At 36.2% G+C, this 18911-nt stretch overlaps 1 protein-coding gene across 19 annotated transcripts in view; it reads right to left on the reverse strand.

Annotated features, from left to right (window-relative positions):
* Nucleotides 1-18911, reverse strand: part of LOC106875384 (uncharacterized) — a 425794-nt gene that overhangs the window by 45410 nt on the left and 361473 nt on the right. For all 19 annotated transcript variants that reach the window (XM_089338012.1, XM_089338010.1, XM_089338016.1 and 16 more), the window contains 12 exons: nt 13418-15404; nt 12112-12195; nt 11029-11254; nt 9110-9331; nt 8161-8355; nt 7206-7387; nt 6098-6311; nt 4978-5094; nt 4377-4496; nt 3294-3596; nt 2205-2363; nt 1252-1452 (listed from right to left, as the gene is read on the reverse strand). In XM_089338012.1, the coding sequence (XP_089194138.1) occupies nt 1252-1452; nt 2205-2363; nt 3294-3596; nt 4377-4496; nt 4978-5094; nt 6098-6311; nt 7206-7387; nt 8161-8355; nt 9110-9331; nt 11029-11254; nt 12112-12195; nt 13418-15404 (4010 nt within the window). The remainder of the gene's footprint in view (nt 1-1251; nt 1453-2204; nt 2364-3293; nt 3597-4376; nt 4497-4977; nt 5095-6097; nt 6312-7205; nt 7388-8160; nt 8356-9109; nt 9332-11028; nt 11255-12111; nt 12196-13417; nt 15405-18911) is intronic.

The following is an 18911-nucleotide window of genomic DNA, read 5'->3' on the forward strand; positions in this document are numbered from 1 at the left end:
CCCAGTACTTATATTTTGAGTCTGGTACTTATTCTATTTGCCTCTTTTGTTGAACCACTAAGTTACAGGGATGTAAACAAACCAACACCAGTATGTATACAATGAGCTTCCATGCAGTTTCTGTCCACCAATTTTGCTCACAAGCCACTGGTTAGCCTAGCCCAAAGTGTGGCGCAATGGGACTGAACCCGAAACCACATGGTTCCAATGTAAGCTACTTAACCACACAGCCATGCATGCCCACGGTAATATAAAATAGATACAATAGCAAGGTAATATGATCGTTAAAGGTAGTAAGGATACAAAAGTAATGTTTGTTTAATTGTACAGTAATATAGGATAATGGTACGGTAATGCCATTGTACAATATAATACACATATAGAAAATGAAAACTTGGAAAGTACTAAAAATGTGAGAGCTTAGTAAGACAGAACAAGACAATCATTAAGAAAATAACAAAGAAACCCCAGGACATTCATTCCTCTGTCTTTTCTGTATTCTGTTTGTTGTTGGCTCACTCACTACACAAAATCTATTGATTAAGTAGCAGCCATTTCATATAACCCAAGGTCAATCTTAATATGTATACAGGACAGCATCATTCACTGCCATTTTTTTTTTGTTTTTGAAGACTGTGGAATTTGATTTGAAGGAGACTGAGCTGCTACTTCTAGCACAGTGACTCTCTACCATTTTTTTTTCACTATGGACCCTTATCAGATGGGAAGTCATGATGGGTATACTGGGCTTTGTATATTTTGCCCCAGTGTCACTTTGATGGAATCACTCACATACTAATAATAATAATAATAATAATAATAATAAATAGAAATTAGCAAAATGTGGAACCTGAAAACTAAAACAATACCTATTGTCATAGGTGCCCTGGGAATGACAGCAAAACAGGCTGATTACTACCTAGCTCAGATACCAGGAAACCCCAAAATGGCTGAATTTCAAAAGATAGTGCTCATGGGAACTGCCCATATCCTACGTAAAATACTGTCTATGTGATCTCAAATTTTAAAACAAACACATAATTTTCTTATGGTTTCTTAAACATTCTTTAGAACAACACTATGTACAAATCCAAATATATGGTACCCTAGGCATAACACCTACATGAACTTCTAACTTGTTGTCTCTTGAGGTCTCTGGGTGAGACTTGGATCAAACTTGTACAAATGCAAAGCAAAAATCAAACATAAAATAATAATAATAATAATAATAATAACAATTCAAATGCTCACCGGTGAACACCATTTAGCAGCAGTATAATTGGAAGTATTTTTGGCAGTGTCTACACCTTCGTTCATCTTACAGTAAATCTGACTGTTGAAGAGTTCTTCAATCTCCGAGGCAAGACCCTCCATGATAGGGTTTAAGTCAGACATGAGTGAATTTAGACTTCCTTCAAACGTAGACCGTACACTTTCCCGAGTACCATGGCTCTGCAACGAAAACAACAGAAAAGAAAAATTAAAATAGAACATGATCAAACAATGAAAATTGCGTCCACTACAGTATACTCCTCGGTTCAGAGAGTTAAGTTCTCATACTTAAAAGAGATAATTTTTTAGGCTTAAAATTCTGAATAAAGATGTAAATTGTCCACTGAAATAAATAAGGTAGCTGCCTCAGTTCCAGCATGCTACCTCAGAGCCAACCACTCTAAGAGTATAGTGGGTGCTTTTCATTTGCCACTGGCATCAGCCACATTCGGATGGTGTTTTTTACGTGGTACCGGAACAGGAGCCAGTTGGGGTGCGAAGGCTGGCAATGACCCATGCATGCATGGTGCTTACTGCGTTCCCCGGCACGGGAGCCAGTCAGACGGCACTGGCTAATGAAAATAATAACAACAATAATAATAATAATTATTATTATTATGGTTTCAAATTTTGGCACAGCATCAGCAAGCTCGGGGGAGGGGGTATATTGTTTACATCAACCCCAGTACTCAACTAATACTTGTTTTATCAAACCCGATATGATGAAACACGAAATTGATCTTGGCAGAATTTAAACTCAGAATGTATAAACAGATGAAATGTCATGATGCATTTCGCCTAGCTTGTTTTAATAAAAATAATAACAATAATGAGTGTATATATGCATGTATATCATGAAAGCTGGGATATTAAATGTAATATTTATTTGGAATATAAATAATATATAAATATAAAAAGACAGCCATATTTACCTGTGTTCCTCCATCTGTGATGTAACTTTCGAGATCAAAGACAAATTGTCCCAAATTCTGGACCAACCGCTTTAAACCAATTTTTCTCCGTAGATTTGTAGACTTGTGTACAAAATCTCTCAGTTCCGGAATTTCTGATTCTTCCTCAAATGAAAATACCTTAATAGTAGGGGGAAACAAATGAAAGAAACACTTTAACAACTTACAACAAACAAGAGAAAATACAGACAAAAAAAAAAATAGACGTTATCAAGGAGGTACATGGCTCAGTGGTTTGAGTGTTGCACTCATGACTGTGAGAAAGTGGTTTCAATTCCAGGACCAGATGATGCATTGTATTCTCGAGCAAAACACTTGATGCTGCTCCAGTTCACTCAGCTGACAAAAATGAGTAACCCTGAAAGAGAGACTGGTGCCCTGTCCAGGGTGGAATTTATGTGTCAAAGAATCCATCCAGGAAACTGGCCTTATGAATCTATGACTCAAAAAGGACTTTTGATCCATTTTTGACCAATGCTTATTACTCAGAAATTGTGATAGAAAATAAAGATATAATATATATTTGAATCTCAATCTTTAGATTGCTCAAAACATATATCCTGACTCAGAAGAAAGCTTCGGTGTACGTGTCGAACGGAGACCCACAGTACTCTATATTAGAAACTATGCTGTACCAGGGTCATATCAGTGGGTCTTCAGCATAAGTTGGGCCCAGAATAAGATGGTCTGGTATGGCTGTTCGAATGCTGATGATCTGGTATGGCTGGACATTCAATCTGTTTCGTCAACAGTACTTTTTGGCACTGGAGGGAGGCATACACACACACACATGTGCGCACAAAAATATACACATAGAGAGAGAAGCGGGAAGAGAGACATTAGAAACTTACCCTCTCCTCATACACATAAAGAAAAATATGCTATCACACACTCAAAGAGAGAAAGAAGTGGGGAGAATGATAGAGAGACATTAATATGTCTGATGTCAAATAACTCAGCATTGAATCAGTGATACGAAATAGGTGCCACCAAAATGACTGTGCCAAAATGGTCATGCCCAGTTAGATTATCTTGAAACTAACAACTTACCTGAGCAGGTCCATCATTGTGCAGTAACTTCTTAAGTTTCAGGTACTCCACAGAACTAACGCAAAATACATTAAGATTTTTCTCATATTCTTCAAATTCTTCATTATTACTATTATTGTTATTGTTATTATTATTGTTGTTGTTGTTGTTGTTGTTATTGTTATTATTATTGTTGTTGTTTTTGTTAGGATCGTTGTCATTGGAATTATTGGCAGCAGAGCTTTCTATATCCTCCTCGTCTTCTTCAGGTAATATCTCCTCATCACTGTCTTCGGAAGCCATTTTAGCTCTCCGCTTCATTTCCTATCAAAAATAGAAAAGAAGAAAGAAAAAAAAAAAAAAAAAAAAAATTAAGATTGTTGTTAAAAAAAAAAAAAAAATCCAATGGTGCTTTTCAATAAGGTTTAAACCTGACAGAAAAATATGCTCTACATTTAGATATGTAAATTGAAGAGCTTCTGAATCAAAGTTTAAAATGATTTAAAAAAATAAACATAATCTAACATTTATGATTATCCCAGTTTACATCTACTAATCTATAATTGCCACGGGATTTAAAATAGCAATTTTTTTTTCCAGCTGCTCAATCACAAGTCTGTAGATGAAGCATCTATAAGATTTTTCTAGAAAACTCTACCCAGAATGAGTCTCAACTGTTTTCTCTGAGTAGATATGGAGCTTGAAAAAATGTTCCCAGAAGGTATTTTCTCACACCATATAGGTGACTGTGTGTTAAAGAAGTTCACTTTGCAGCCATGTGGTTTCAAGTTCAGTCCCACAGTGCAGCACCTTGCACAAGTGTCTTCTAACCAATGACTCGTAAGTGAATTTGGTAGATAGAAACTCATGTGCTCTAGCATGGCTGCAGTCCAATGATTGAAACGAGTAAAAGGTAACAGACAGTTTCTGTCTTTGGCACAAATTTATATTTCTTAAGATAGAGGAGTACGTTCAGTTTACATTATGACTTGTCGTTTTTCTAAATGGCCAAATTCCTGACTCATCTCTAAGACTAAAACTAGGACTCACCTTAAAACACCCCCTGTAATAATGGTTTGTCATATGGCTTATTTTATGACTTACCTTAAGACCAGCTTTGAAATCTTTCTTGATTTGAGCTTTAGAATATTCATTCCTGGCTTTGGCACAAACTGAAGCAATGTGTTTCCGGTTGACACAGATTTCATGATCTAATTTTAATATCTGGAAATAGAAAAAAAAGAGTGGTTCAAATTGAGGCAGAAGAGATACAGCAAGAGTGGAGCAATGAGAAAGGTAAGGGAAGAGGAAAGAGTGTGTGTGTATACATATATATATATGCACATACATATACATGAGGGGGTGCTGAAAAGTTCCTGGCTCTGGATTTCTTTAATAATCCTGTGTCACATAAATCTACACATGTAATTTATAGTTTGAGGTAAATGCTTTATAGCTAAGCTTATTATAACATGATATTGTTGGAGGATTTTAATTTTTTTTCGAAGTTCAGCTCATATCACTTAAAAGTCTATGGCAGGTAACTGCCAACACATGTTATAGATTTACCATCATTAACTTATAACCACTTTATAGCTCTCTTCTCTTACTCACAACAGTGGAAAGCTTTCATTTTACAAGGTGTGTGGCCAGTTTCAATTTCCTTTAAGTTTGTGAAAACTAATCAAATAACTTGATTAATTACCTTTCCTGTTAATTTTTCAGCCTCTTTCCTTTTTGATGCAAGTTCTTTCTTCTTCTCTTCCATTACTTCAACTTTCTCTTTTGTTTCGGCTTTTAAATCATTCAGTTCATCTTCATTCTAGAATAAACAAACACAGAAGAATGATCACATATTAGGCTCTTTCTCTGCCCCTATGCATTTTCTAACGAATTCAGAATTAATTTTTTTTTAAATATAGAAATGGCAAATTTTCTGATAGTTTTATCAGTATCAAATTTCAAATTGCTATAAAATTTAAAAAAAAACAGAAACAGATATTTTCTGAAACGCAAACATGTAGACAAGATTTTAAAATAGAAATTTGAACTGAAATTGAAGTTTTCACTGATTTTATTCATATTTTCACTGTTTTAAATAATGAATTTTGAATTTCAAACTGAATTTCAACTATGGTTGTTTACTTAATCATTTTTATTTTTGCCTTTTAAGAAAAAAATGTCTAAAAGTCTAAAATTCCTAAAAAAACATTTAACCCTTTTGTTACCAACCTGGCTGAAACCGGCTCTGGCTCTGTAGTACAAATGTCTTGTCATAACGATGAAATTGTATATTTTTAGAATGACATTGTAGGGGTGTCTGTTGGCACCCCACCCCTATGACTTGACAACTGATGTTGGTTTGTTTAGATTCATTCCTGTGACATAGTGGTTCAACAAACAGACACTGAGTGAGTGAGTACCAGATATTAAAAAGATCTAAGTAGTGGGGTTGATTTGTTTGACAAAAACCTTTCAAGGAATGGGTGTATTCCAAAGATTGAAATAAGGAAGCTATTAATAGAACAAAAAGAAAGAAAGAAAGAAAGAAAAAGAAAGGAGGGTCTGGGAAAATCGGTTGTGGTTTTTGTCATCAAAAACAATTCAGCGAAGTTCCAATTGCAAGGTGAGAAAAGGGATCTAACATTTGAAGAGAGCTCTTTGTCTAAGAAAAAAATGAAAATTTCCAATCCAGTTAATCCTAATTTGTGCACCTTCAACATGAAACAAACAAACAAGAAAAAAAAAAGCAACAGAAAACCCCCCAAATATCCTACGAACATCATAGATGTTGTTTTTAACAAATCATCATAAACCAAACATACCTCACTGCTTTCCGATTCCTCCATTAATGATTGGATCTCAGTTATAGCTTCCACTAGTTCTTTGTGATCCATTCGGATGGCCTTCAAGTCAAGCCGGAGGGTTTTCATTTCAGCTAAGAGCTTGGCTTTTGATTGTATAATCTTTTTCTTTTCAGCTTCCAGATCAGCAATTGCCTCTTCTTCGGCTTCAAAGGATTCTTCTAATTCCAGACTCCTGTTGAAAAATTGAAAAACCAAAATAACAAACCTTCGGAGGAAGAAGAAAAGGAAGAAGAAGAAGAAAAGGAAGAAGAGCAGGGTGACATTCAAACATACAATATCTTCTTTTTAAAATCACAAATAATTAACCAGGATTCTTTCAATATGTTAGGAAGGGCAAACACTTTGTGTTCTTCAAGGAGACATTCTATTGAAGAGATGAGGAGAAAAGAAGCGATGTTATTAAGCAAAGTAAAGTAATACAGCAGCAAACAGGAATGATTATATGCAAGCTGTAGATACAACTCTATCAATGAAATTATCCATAGAACACTCTGATATATACACTCATTGTAGGCACTGGTATTACAATAATTTTTTAATGAGATAGTGCAAATTGCTAGCCAAACCCATGATACAGGTTTCAATTCCACTTAACACATTAACTGCTGTGGCCTGTTACTAGGACTTACCACATATTTCAGATCACAATGCATACTGTTTAATTACAAGGAAATGTAGTATTTTTTTTTTTTGCCTTTTTATAATATTTCATAATTAAACTTTAATATTTAGCATTCATGTTACTTAAATATCCTGGAAATCACATCAAAGATATAGAATAAAATATTTTCTCAAATTATGAAAATGTACCACTGGTGGGGGGCATATGGCAGTCACATGAAGTTTGCAATGAACCACTGGTGGTACATGCGGCAGTTAAAGTGTTAGTCAAAAGCCTGGAGAGAAATGAGCTCTGTTGGAACATTGTCTATGGCACAGAGCACACAAAGATAAAATGTTGTGACTGAGTAATCCAATGCTATATTCATTTGAGAGTAACTACACAATTTTCTGAGAAAATTGGATAGAATCTGAAGTGAGTTAGTTTCAAAAGACAAAGACTTACCTGATTATCTCTGAAGATGTTAGGATGTCAGATTTAGTGCAGATAAAGGCTATGCTTCCATACTGACCATCCATCATTAACTGACGCCGAAAACTTTCTCCCAGCAGGTCTTTTGCAGTACGGTCATCGACAGCACGATGAATACTGGACACCACCCACACAGCGTTGCAATTTTTCAGATACTGCATAGTAATAACAACAACAACAATAAATGATGATGAAGATAACAACAATAATAATGATTTCAAATTTTGGCACTTGGCCAGCAATTTCAGGGAGGAGAGTAAGTCGATTGCATTGACCCCAGTACGCAACTGGTACTTGTTTTATTGACCCCCAGAAGGATGTAAGGCAAAGTCAAACCTAGCGGAAGTTGAACTCAGAACGTAAGGACAAACGAAATGCCGATAAGCATTTCAGCCAGCTCGCCACTTTAATAATAATCATTCCTAATATAGGCATAAAGGCCTGAAATTGATTACATTGACCCCAGTGTTTAACTGGTACTTAATTTATTGACCCCAAAAGGATGAAAGGCAAAGTCGACCTTGGCAGAATTTGAACACAGAACATGAACGAAATATCGCTAAGCATTTCATCAGGCATGCTAACGATTCTACCAGCTCACTGCCTTAATAATAATAATAATAATGAGGAGGAGGAGGAGGAGGGGAGGAGAATGGTTTCAGATTTTGGCACAAAGCCAGTAATTATAAGGGGCAGGGGGTAGTTGATTACACTGAAACCCCACTTTCAGCCGTGATCAAAAGTTACTTATTTTATTGACCCAGAAAGGATGAAAAGTAATGTCAATTTCAGGAGAAATTTGAATTCAGCATATAAAGGGCTGGAAGAAATACCACTAGGCATTTTGTCTGATGTACTGCTAATTATGCCAGCTGGTGCCTTAAGAATAACAGTAGTAACAGCTGGTGTTATTTTCATTGTTACTTACTTCTTTAGCGATTTTATCACGAGCAGCATTTGAATCCCTGACTCCAGGTAAATCAACAAGGATGGCTCCACTGCTGAGTACATCACTGTTAGGTATGTAGATCTTGACATTCTTGACCACTGGCCAGTACTGATTGCCAGTACCTTTGTCTGAAGACTCAATGTAATGGTCAATATAGGATTTGAACTCCTCAGCCTGCAAAGCAAATAAAACAAAACCCGTTTTAATCAAGGATAACAGATGTTTTAGAAAACCTACCCTTTCAAGAACTTACCAAAATCCTTTAAGTCTTAACCACACAATATATTTCATGACAATTAACTATAAAATACATTTTTGTATACCAACTTTGAGCACCTTTAGTTTTACGATACAAAACTTATTATTTTAAGCCTTTGGCATTCAAGCCAGCCATACCCAGCTCAAATATTCTACCTGTTTTATTTTAAAACTTGCCAGATTCAGCCTCTCACACCTATCCAACCATGCCATTCTAAAAGTAAACAATAACAATTGTATTATTATTTACTTTTGCTGTAAAAGGAATTATCACAACGTTTTCACTATCATAATTCTTTGCTTTATGTTCAGCTAACTGGACTGTTATCTTGCTTTTTATATACAATAATGTCTTCTGCTTTCGTTATGGCACTTTTGTAACATATTACATTGCACTGCTGGACTGCTTTAAGTATTACATGCTTTTTGATGTGTGAAAGCATTTTTGCCTGAATGTGCACTGCTGAAACCAGGGTGTACCAAATATACTCATGCATCTTCTGTGCTTCCAAATATGGTAGTTATTTAGCTAAATCCCTTCAAATTCTTGATTATTCTCAAAATTAAACTTAATGGTATTTCATTAGAAACAGAGCAATGGAAGGGTTGAAGAGATGATTTGAATTGTTGTTTGTTGTAATTTGCTAAATTTACAAAGAAGAAATCTAACCTTCGATGCCTTGATATGTTTGGTTTTGCCAAGCCATGATGTGACTGATGTTGATGTCTTTTTCAAAACATCAATTGTTGAAACTTTACCGTAGACAGCTTTGATTTTGCTAAATGCCACACCTGTCTCTGACTTGGGGTCAAGATTGCGACTGGAGAAATGAATCTTGCCATCGGAGGACTGGAGATCGCCAAACAGAATTTCTAGTTCGTCGTTCCATTCCTAAAAAAAAACAGGAGAGAAAGAGGATATAGTATGGGGAATGTTTTATAAAACTCATATTAATACATTCATAGAATATACGCTAATACAGATATAAAAAATAAAAAAATCAACACACATCTGTCTACAGATATGCCCATGCAAGAATTTACATCAACTGCACATTCACAGAAAACATGCACACATATGCACACTCGCTAAAAGCATACTGGAATATTTGTATGTGTATATATGTATATATGTGCAAGCATGAATGTCCTTACACTCTCATATCTCTCTCTCTCTCTCTATATATATCTATATATATATATGTTCTTTTACTTGTCTCAGTCTTTTGAGTGCGGCCATGCTGGAGCACCACCTTGAAGGGTTTTAGTCAAACAGATCGACCCTAGCACTTACTATTTTAAGCCTAGTACTTATTTTAGCAGTCTCTTTTGCCAAGCGGTGATGAGGGGTGACAAACACAGTTACACACACACGCACATGAAAGAAGCCCACCGTATACATACATACATACATACATACACATATATATATACATAAGCTTCTTTCAGTTTCCGTCAACCAAATCCACTAAAAAGGCTTTAGTTGGCCTGAGGCTCAAGTAGACATTTGCCCAAGGTGCCATGCAGTGGGACTGAACCTGGAACCATGTGTTTGGGAAGCAACCATTTTACCACACAACTGCGCCTGCATCTGTATGTGTATATATATATATATATATATATATATATATATATATATATATATACATAGATATATATAAGTATAAACAAATTCAAAAATATCCCGTCATATACTCTCAAACACTTTCATGTTACTGATGCCCCATTCTAACTTGAGTACACACACACACACACAACCTGTAATAATAACTAGCTACAAAACGGGAGGAAATGATTATTAACAGATAATTGGAGCAGTGAGCATGTTTGGTTGGGTTGCAATGAGTCCATGTTGTAGACACATACAACCAAACGAAACCAAACCGAACATGGAAATGTGAACAAGAATGAAATATTACATTAGACACCATAACATGAACTCTACCAACAACGCTTAATGTTGTTTGTGTAAACTAGGTGATCTGATCTGATTGGACTAAAATCGGAAAAAAAAGACAATGTTTGGATAAATAAACAACATAAACAGGCTCCATATTGAAACAAGGTTTCCAGCATAAGCAAACAATCATTGTTTACAAAACACAACACACGTTCTCTTTAATGTTTGTATGTGCAAGTGTTTGTTGTTGTGGTGGTGGTGGTGGTGGTGGTGGTAATTATCATCATCATTATTATTATTATTATTATTGTCATTATTATTATTGTTGTTATTTAAATACAAGCAAACATACATCAAAACAAACAGTAAAGTTTGAAATTTGGAACAAAGCATTGAAATCAATAATCTTTCCAATCATAATCACACAAAGGCTTGCAGAACCAATCACAGGATTCTAAAAACTAATTTACCGAATATATTCTCCACAGAATTCCCACCACACACACACACTCTCTCTCTCTCTCTCCACCATCATCCCACTGCACTGTATCACATTCCACCCCACTCCTCCCGCTACATCATCTCCCAGAACTGTGTACCTGAATGAAATTATTACACGCCACAGCCATTAATTAAAACAAACCGTTTTTCTCCTCTTGAAAGAATCATTTCTCTACAGAATTACTTACCTCAAGAGATAGGAAATCAATATCGGCCTCGTAGCAGTTGGTGCGCAGGTTTTGCTGCACTTCAACTACTACTGCAGTGCATGCTCTCATGCCCGACGTCGGCAGAATGTTCCCGTGATCCAACAAAGCGTTCAGCAAGCTGGATTTGCCGGCGCCCGTGTCACCAACCACAGCAATAACTGTCCGCGGAAGTTTCAATTTTTTGTTCAGTTCATTGAGTTCTTCACTAAAATATGGGAGAAAAAGGTATGATAAAAAAAAAAAAAGCAAAAGAAAAAAGTAGAGTATAAGATAGAGGATGAGTGAATGGGAGAGAGAGTGGGGGTAGCAGATTGGGGGGGGGGGTAAAGGAGAGTAAGTTGGAGAGGAAGAAGAACTAAATGTTAGCACTTCACAAAGGTATTTAGCAGAATGTACCACAGAATATCCTTTTATTCTTTTACTTGTTTCAGTCATTTGACTGTGGTCACGCTAGAGCACCGCCTTTAGTCAAGCAAATCGACCCCAGAACTTATTTTTTGTAAGCCTAGTACTTATTCTATCGGTCTCTTTTGGCAAACCGCTAAGATACGGGGACGTAAACACACCATCATCGGATGTCAAGTGATGTTGGGGGGATAAACACAGACTCACAAACATACATACACACACATGATGGGCTTCTTTCAGTTTCCATCTATCATATCCACTCACAAGGCTTTGGTCGGTCCGAGGCTATAGTAGAAAATGGGGCAACTGCTCATACCACAAGAGAAACAATGCAGTGGCAGTGCTTTGGAGAGAGAATAATCTCCCACTACGCAATGTCAACTGGCCTTCACATTCCCCAGACTTGACTAGCCTGGATTTTTTCTTGTGTGTATGTGTGTGTTTATTTGTATCCAACAAATGAAGTGTAAACTCACATGTTGATATTTTGAGGGAAGTTGGTTACATCAACCTTAGTGCTCAACTGCCACTTTATTTTATCAACTCGAAAGGGTAAAAGGCAACATGAACTTCAGAAGATAAAGAACTGGAAGAAATGCCGTTAAGCATTTTGACCAGTGTGGTAGCAATAATAACAATTGTAGCAATACTCACAGCCATTTTCGTACTCGATGTAAATTTTTCAAATCCTCCCGATTATCAAGAACTTTCCGGATATTCTGTACAATTTCTGAACACCTGAAATGGACCAAATAAATTTGATAAGTAACACTGAATTTTATGAGAAATTGTCATTTCTAGATATAAATGTAATTTGCTCAACTGGGAATTGAACCTGTACTGCTAACACAACTTACTAATTGAATGTTTAACCTTTGACCCTTTGGATAGAGAACTTTGAAGGCTGCCTGTGGGATGCAAACCCACATCTTCTGTAAACAAGACAAACGTCAGCAATATATAAATATACATACAATGCGTTTCCGTCTACCAAATCCACTCACAAGACTTTGGTTGGCCCAGGGTTATGGTACAAAATGCTATGCAGTGAGATTGAACCAAAAACCAATTGGGTGAGAAGCAAGCTTCTTGACCACATAACCACACCAGCACTTTTTTGGTTGTTTATTACAAATATATTTTTATTTACTTCATTCCCAATTAACACATTTTACTGACCTGCACTGTTACCTACTTGTGATGACCTCTTCTGTTTGCTATTTGCTTTTAAATAATTAGGTTATCTCAGACCATTGACCTGAGATAAGTCATTCAAATTATTTTTGTTTGTGACTTATTCTTTTATTTGTTTCAGTCATTTGACTGCGGCCATGCTGGAGCACCACCTTTTAGTCGAACAAATTGACCCCAGAACTTATTCTTTGTAAGGCAAGTACTTATCCTATCGGTTACTTTTTGCCGAACCGCTAAGTTATGGGGGACTAGAGAAAGAATCCAACACATATATGCATAGATACATACATACATATACATGTATGTGTGTGTGTGTGTGTGTGTGTGTGTGTGTGCACGTGTGTGTATCTATGTGAGTGTGTATGTTTATGCATCTGTTACTTTTCAACATGATTAGTCCACATTACTCAAAAAGGAGCATAGGGCTGCAGTTTCTCTGGTGTATATATTCCTCCCCTGGATGGGATGCCAGTGCATTGCAGGAATGCTCATTTTTACCAGCTGAGTGAACTGGAACAATTTGAAATGAAGTGATTTGCTCAAGAGCACAACACACTGCCCAGTCCAGCAATCAAAACCACAGTCTTACGATCATGGGCCCAACGCCCTAACCACTAAGCCATATGAAAATATAAAAATGCAACAATGAATTTGTATAGAATTTTGACTTTTGACTTCTTTGTGCAGGAATTTTAATGTTATAGACCAGATTCAAAATGAAGATATACAAAGACAGACAAAAATTTTAAAAAATTGGGATACATACTTTGGTATTTGGCTTGCTTCTTCATCAAGGAGCTTTTGACAAGCTTGTGAAGATGCTGTCAATTCATCTTCTGGAATGTCTTCTGCATTTTGGTTGTCGTCTTTCGTTTCCATTTCAGGAGGGGACACTGGAACTGTCTTTTTAATCTTTAAATACTTTCGCTTCTCTCTTAATTTCTCCAGAAGAGAACGTGCCTTGTCTTTGTCAACTTTTGGTAGTTTCATTGTCTTCTTGCTCATGCCATCCTGAAGATCAGACTGGCTAGACTCGTCAAAGTGATGTGTTGCGTGGGTACTTGACAAATTACTTGGACTGGAAGAGCCACACGTGTCTGCGGGCTGGTCTTGTTCGTCAGTTTTTAATTTCTTTGATGAGGAAGCATTTGCAGCTGCCATCGCAGCCTTCCTCTTCCTGATACTGAGCAATTTCTCAGAAATGCGTTGTCTTGCTGGTGAAATCGTGTCAGTTTTGGAAGCTTTCGTGTTGCTATTGCTTTTGTTATTGTCATTGTTGTCTTTCTCCGATTCCTTTGACAATTCTTTGTCATTACTAGACTTCGATTCATTGTTCACTTCATCTGTCTTCTTCTCTTTATTGCCATCACCATCATTGTCAATATCATTGTCATCATCATCATCATCAACATCGTCATCGAGGTCTTTTAATTTAGTAGACAGTCCCTCTTCAGTATCCTTTTCACTAAAATTTAGGGAGTCTACATCATCTTCATCACCAAATTCCTCGTTAGAAATATCATCTTCGTCTTCATCAAAATCTTCTATATCTCCATCTTCGAAGTTATCATTGTCTATATCTTCTTCCTCGTTAACATCCTTTTGTTCAGGTGCTGCCTCAGAGGAATTACTCTGTGTGAAGACATTCTCCACACGGCTGCTCTCTTCTTCTGCTTGACTCGTTGATGCTGAAGAATTTGCAGGATCAGTAATGGCAGCAGCAACAGTAGAAGTAGCTGGAGTGCTAGACGAAGAGGTAGATGAAGTAGAAGTGACTGAGGTGGATGCCTGTGAATTATGTTCTTTCGTTGCTGTATGACTTGAGACATGTGTTGATGATGGCTGCTCAGGAAGTGGTGAAACAAAGACACGATTTTGCTCACTTCCAGTGGAACCGGCAACAGCAGAGTCATAACCAGGATCCGACTCTTTCTCAACTTTTATACTGGTCTTGATATCTTTGAAAGTTGTGGATACCCAGTTGTCATTTTCCTGCTCGACATTCAAGTTTGGGTTCTCGGCAGGTGTCGATGATGGCTCGGGTAAGTAAAACACAATCTCTTTTTTGATATTTTCCTCTAACAAACCAGCTTTCATCGGTCCTTGGTCTTGCCGCCAGTCTTGTGACGCTACATTATTTCCTTGAGGTATTTGCTCACTTTTGAAAACCATCGAATTACTCTGCGATCCGTTTGTTTCAGTTGAATGCTTTGCATCTTTGGAGGCAGAATCCATAGAACCTTTTGAATCTACATGCAAACTGTGCTCAGAAGACTGTGGCATATAATATGGAGAGTTGGGGCTATAAAAGTTTGACTCTGTTTTCACGTTTTCTATTAATTTTTCTTTTACAGAATTGGATTCCCAATTTTGTTTAAGATCTTCATTTGATTGTAACTCTCGTTCCTGTTTCAAAACCAATAACTCCCCATCGAGAGTTTTAGGGAGACTTTCACTTCCCTTAGAACAGGGATCAACAGGCGTAGAACTTTTTGATTCCCCTAATGTAGCATCGCTGTTCGTAGTGTGGGAATCTGGGTCATCTGGCAACGGAGTTATATTGGGACTGAGCAAGAGTTCTTCATCTTCGGTGTTTTCAAGGCTTTTATTTAAATCAACACCATCATCATTCAACAGCATATCATCATCAGTTTCATAATCCGTTAAATCACTTTTAACACTGGCCTTAAGCTTAGCATCAGGAGATTCGACTTTGGTCACATGCTGGGGTAGCTTCGTTACAGACGATGTATCTAAAGAAATGAATCAATAAAAGAGATTAGTATATCACTGCCATTATTGTAACTATCATCATTACTACTTCTACCAGCATCATTATCATGGATGCGAGTAGTATTATTATTTATAGAATTTTAAAATAAATTCCATCAATTCATAATAAAACAAACGGAAGTTTCTTAACATATGCTAGGATAAAATTAACAACTAGAGATAATTTTCAGTAATATAATGATGAGATTTTCATAAGGGCTAAAATAATGTGTATATGGAAGTGAAACCAAAACTATTTATAAATACAATGGGATACATCTATCAAACAAATTTAAGTAAAGACAAAAATAATGGGAAGGAAGTTCTAAATACGTGTGTGTGTGCATGCATGCATGTGGTGTACATGTATATGTATGCACACAAACATGCAAGATTCAACAAGAAGGGAGTGGGGGAAGAGTACTTAATGCTGAATGTAGAGTATTATGTTTAATGAAACCAAAACTTGTAGGTTCAAAGTTTTCAGTTCTCTGCTCCTCAGATAAAACATGAGGGGATCAAGAAATATGTTATTTTGATTATAGGAAAAACTAGGACAATAAGAGTTTTTTTTACTGGGTAACAATTGAAAAGAAGATAAAAATAATGGCAAAAATAGTTTTAGAAGGTTAAAAATAAAGAAAATAAAACTTTAATGATAAGAGATAAAACAATAACAAAATATGAGATAAAGATGAATAACAGTTGTAACTATCAAAGGGTTTGAGAAGAGGAGGAGAAGGAAAGAGTTTTTTGTTTCATTTTTCTTTATATTTCATATTTTACAGGTGCAGTCATTGCTTAAGAATTGTATGTTAAAGCTGAAAGACAAACTGTTATGATTAGAAAGGTGTTCATGGAATGGTATGTATTATTTACGACATGTGCACACAAGTAAATATGTTCACGCATATACACACATTTGTAAAGAGAGGTGTATAGATGTATAGACACGACTAAGGCAAACAGAGGTGACATAACAACAACAATAATAATAAATGTCAAGATGGAAACGTTGAAAAATGAGTAAACAACTAGTCTCAGCTGCAAGATTTACAGTCTTATGAGATCGCACTGCAAGGGAGTGAAAATATGTAAAATCTCAAAGTGAAAGAAACATATTCGTCCTTCTTACGTCTGTTTTTCCACGGTCGCATGGGTTGGATGAATACAGATTACTGAGGCACGGTTTTATAGTTGAATACCCTCTCTGTTGTTAGCCCTTTACTTCAAAAAGAAGCAAAGGATATTTTCCTTTTTTATTCTACTTGTCTTTGAAAGTGCAGAGGTAGAGAATGCTTTGTTGATAAAAGCATCAACAAATATCTTCAGTTTTAGTTTAATGCTTCCATGCAAAGATGTAGCATTTACGCATGTGCACACATGCACACACACACACACATACATATATATCAGTTACAAGGATCCATAAAGAATCAACATGAAGCATGCCGCTAATTGTGTAGACAAAATCACACAGAGCAGAGAGTAAAGTAATTCGTTATCAGTGCAGAAGGCATTGATGAAGTTAAGACACTGCTGTTGGGTAATCTGCAATTCTAATAGAAAAAAAAAACTATTCAACAAAGAATAAAATAAATAGTGTGACATAAATAAGACAATACAAACAGATGGATTTCCGAGTGTTGCTATGACTGTTTTTGTTAGGGGTTTCTATTTTGATGTCAATATAAATACAGGTATGGAAGCTAACAGATTATGCAATACACTATGCAACTTCTCAAAACAGAATGGAGTTTGGGAGTTGCACAGTGTATTTATTGCATAACTTGTAGAACTATATTATGCTTATCGTCATCATTTAACGTCCGCTTTCCATGCTAGCATGGGTTGGACAATTTGACTGAGGACTGGCAAGCCAGCAGGCTCCAATCGGATCTGGCAGAGTTTCTACAGCTGGATGCCCTTCCTAACGCCAACCACTCAGAGAGTGCAGTGGGTGCTTTTACGTGCCACCGGCACGAGGGCCAGTCACACAGTACTGACAACGGTCACGCGCTAAAAGGTGTTTGTTACGTGCCACCTGTACAAGAGCCAGTCCAGCAGCACTGGCAACGATCTCGCTCGAATGATTTTCTAACGTGCCACCAGTACAAGTGCTAGAAGGCGACGCTGGTAATGATTATGCTCAAATGGTGCTATTTACGGGCCACTAGCATGGAAGCCAGAGGGTTGTCTGCCAACGAACATGCTCGGACAGTGCTGTTAGTGCTCCACTGGCGCAGGTGCCAATCATCGAGTATGGTTCAATTACGATTTCTATTTGACTTGCCCCAACAGGTCTTCGCAACGAAACAACTGTAGCAACAACCAGAAATCCATTTGTTTGTTTTTCTTTTATTCTACACACACACACGTTCATATATATATATATGATGGGCCTCCATCAATTCAACTGTCTACATTATAGACACCAATACACACACAGTCTCTTATTATTGAGTACCAACTAATTTGGGGACTGTTTGACTTCTACTTGGTCAACTTGTTTGCAGACATGATTTGTGTCATAGCAAGCATTATATTTATTTGGATTATATTCATATATTTATATTCCAAAACTGGCTTTTTAGAACAACATACTACTGGTCTAAAATATTAGTTCCTTTCTTTTTCTTCTTTTCTTTCTTAACATGTTTCAGTTTTACTAATAGCGTTTCATGATATGAATGGTTGCAGAAACAAACATGTTTATTACAAGAGAACAACGAGATAAAAATATACACATTCTCTTTATATGATAAATCAGTCATTCTTTCTCTTTTATTTTTTTTTCATATAAGACTTTATGTCAAAGCTTTGAGAAAATTTATAATTATATACAATTATTCATTGAAGCCTTTCAGCGAATAATATTGTTTTGGACAAGTTGAGGGGGGTACTCTATGGAGTGCATGCGAGTTTTGTTGCCACTTCATGCATACGTAAATATGTATGTATGTGTATATGTATGTATATGTGTGGTATGTATTTATATATATATATATATATATATATATATATATACACATATATGTGTGTGGTCATGTGTTTATATATGTGTGTGTGCATGTGTTTATATGTGTGTGTATGTGTATGTATGTGTGTATGTTTTTATACACACACACACTCACTCACATACACAGACATATAATTAACATGACTCTTAGTTTTAAATTAAAAAGCTCCAAATGAAATTAGTGAAGCACTAGCATAGTATAAATAAAGACATTAGAGAATTAAGAGTGAGATACCCGAGGGTATGTTGTTTGGTACTGCACTGAAAGGAGTGAATGTTGGACAGAAAAAACAAAAAAAACAACTTGATATCCAATTAATTAAATAAGTGCAAGTCCAATCAACAGAGGTAAATGAAACAGAACACAGTAAACAATTCAAAATAATGGAAAATTACAATTACAAATAATACAAGTATAAACATCCATACCCATCGGATATTTCCGTCAACAAAGACAATTGCAGGAAGT

Source organism: Octopus bimaculoides, chromosome 20 (genome assembly GCF_046866305.1).
Source record: "Octopus bimaculoides isolate indiv1 chromosome 20, ASM4686630v1, whole genome shotgun sequence".
NCBI classification, from domain to species: domain Eukaryota; kingdom Metazoa; phylum Mollusca; class Cephalopoda; order Octopoda; family Octopodidae; genus Octopus; species Octopus bimaculoides.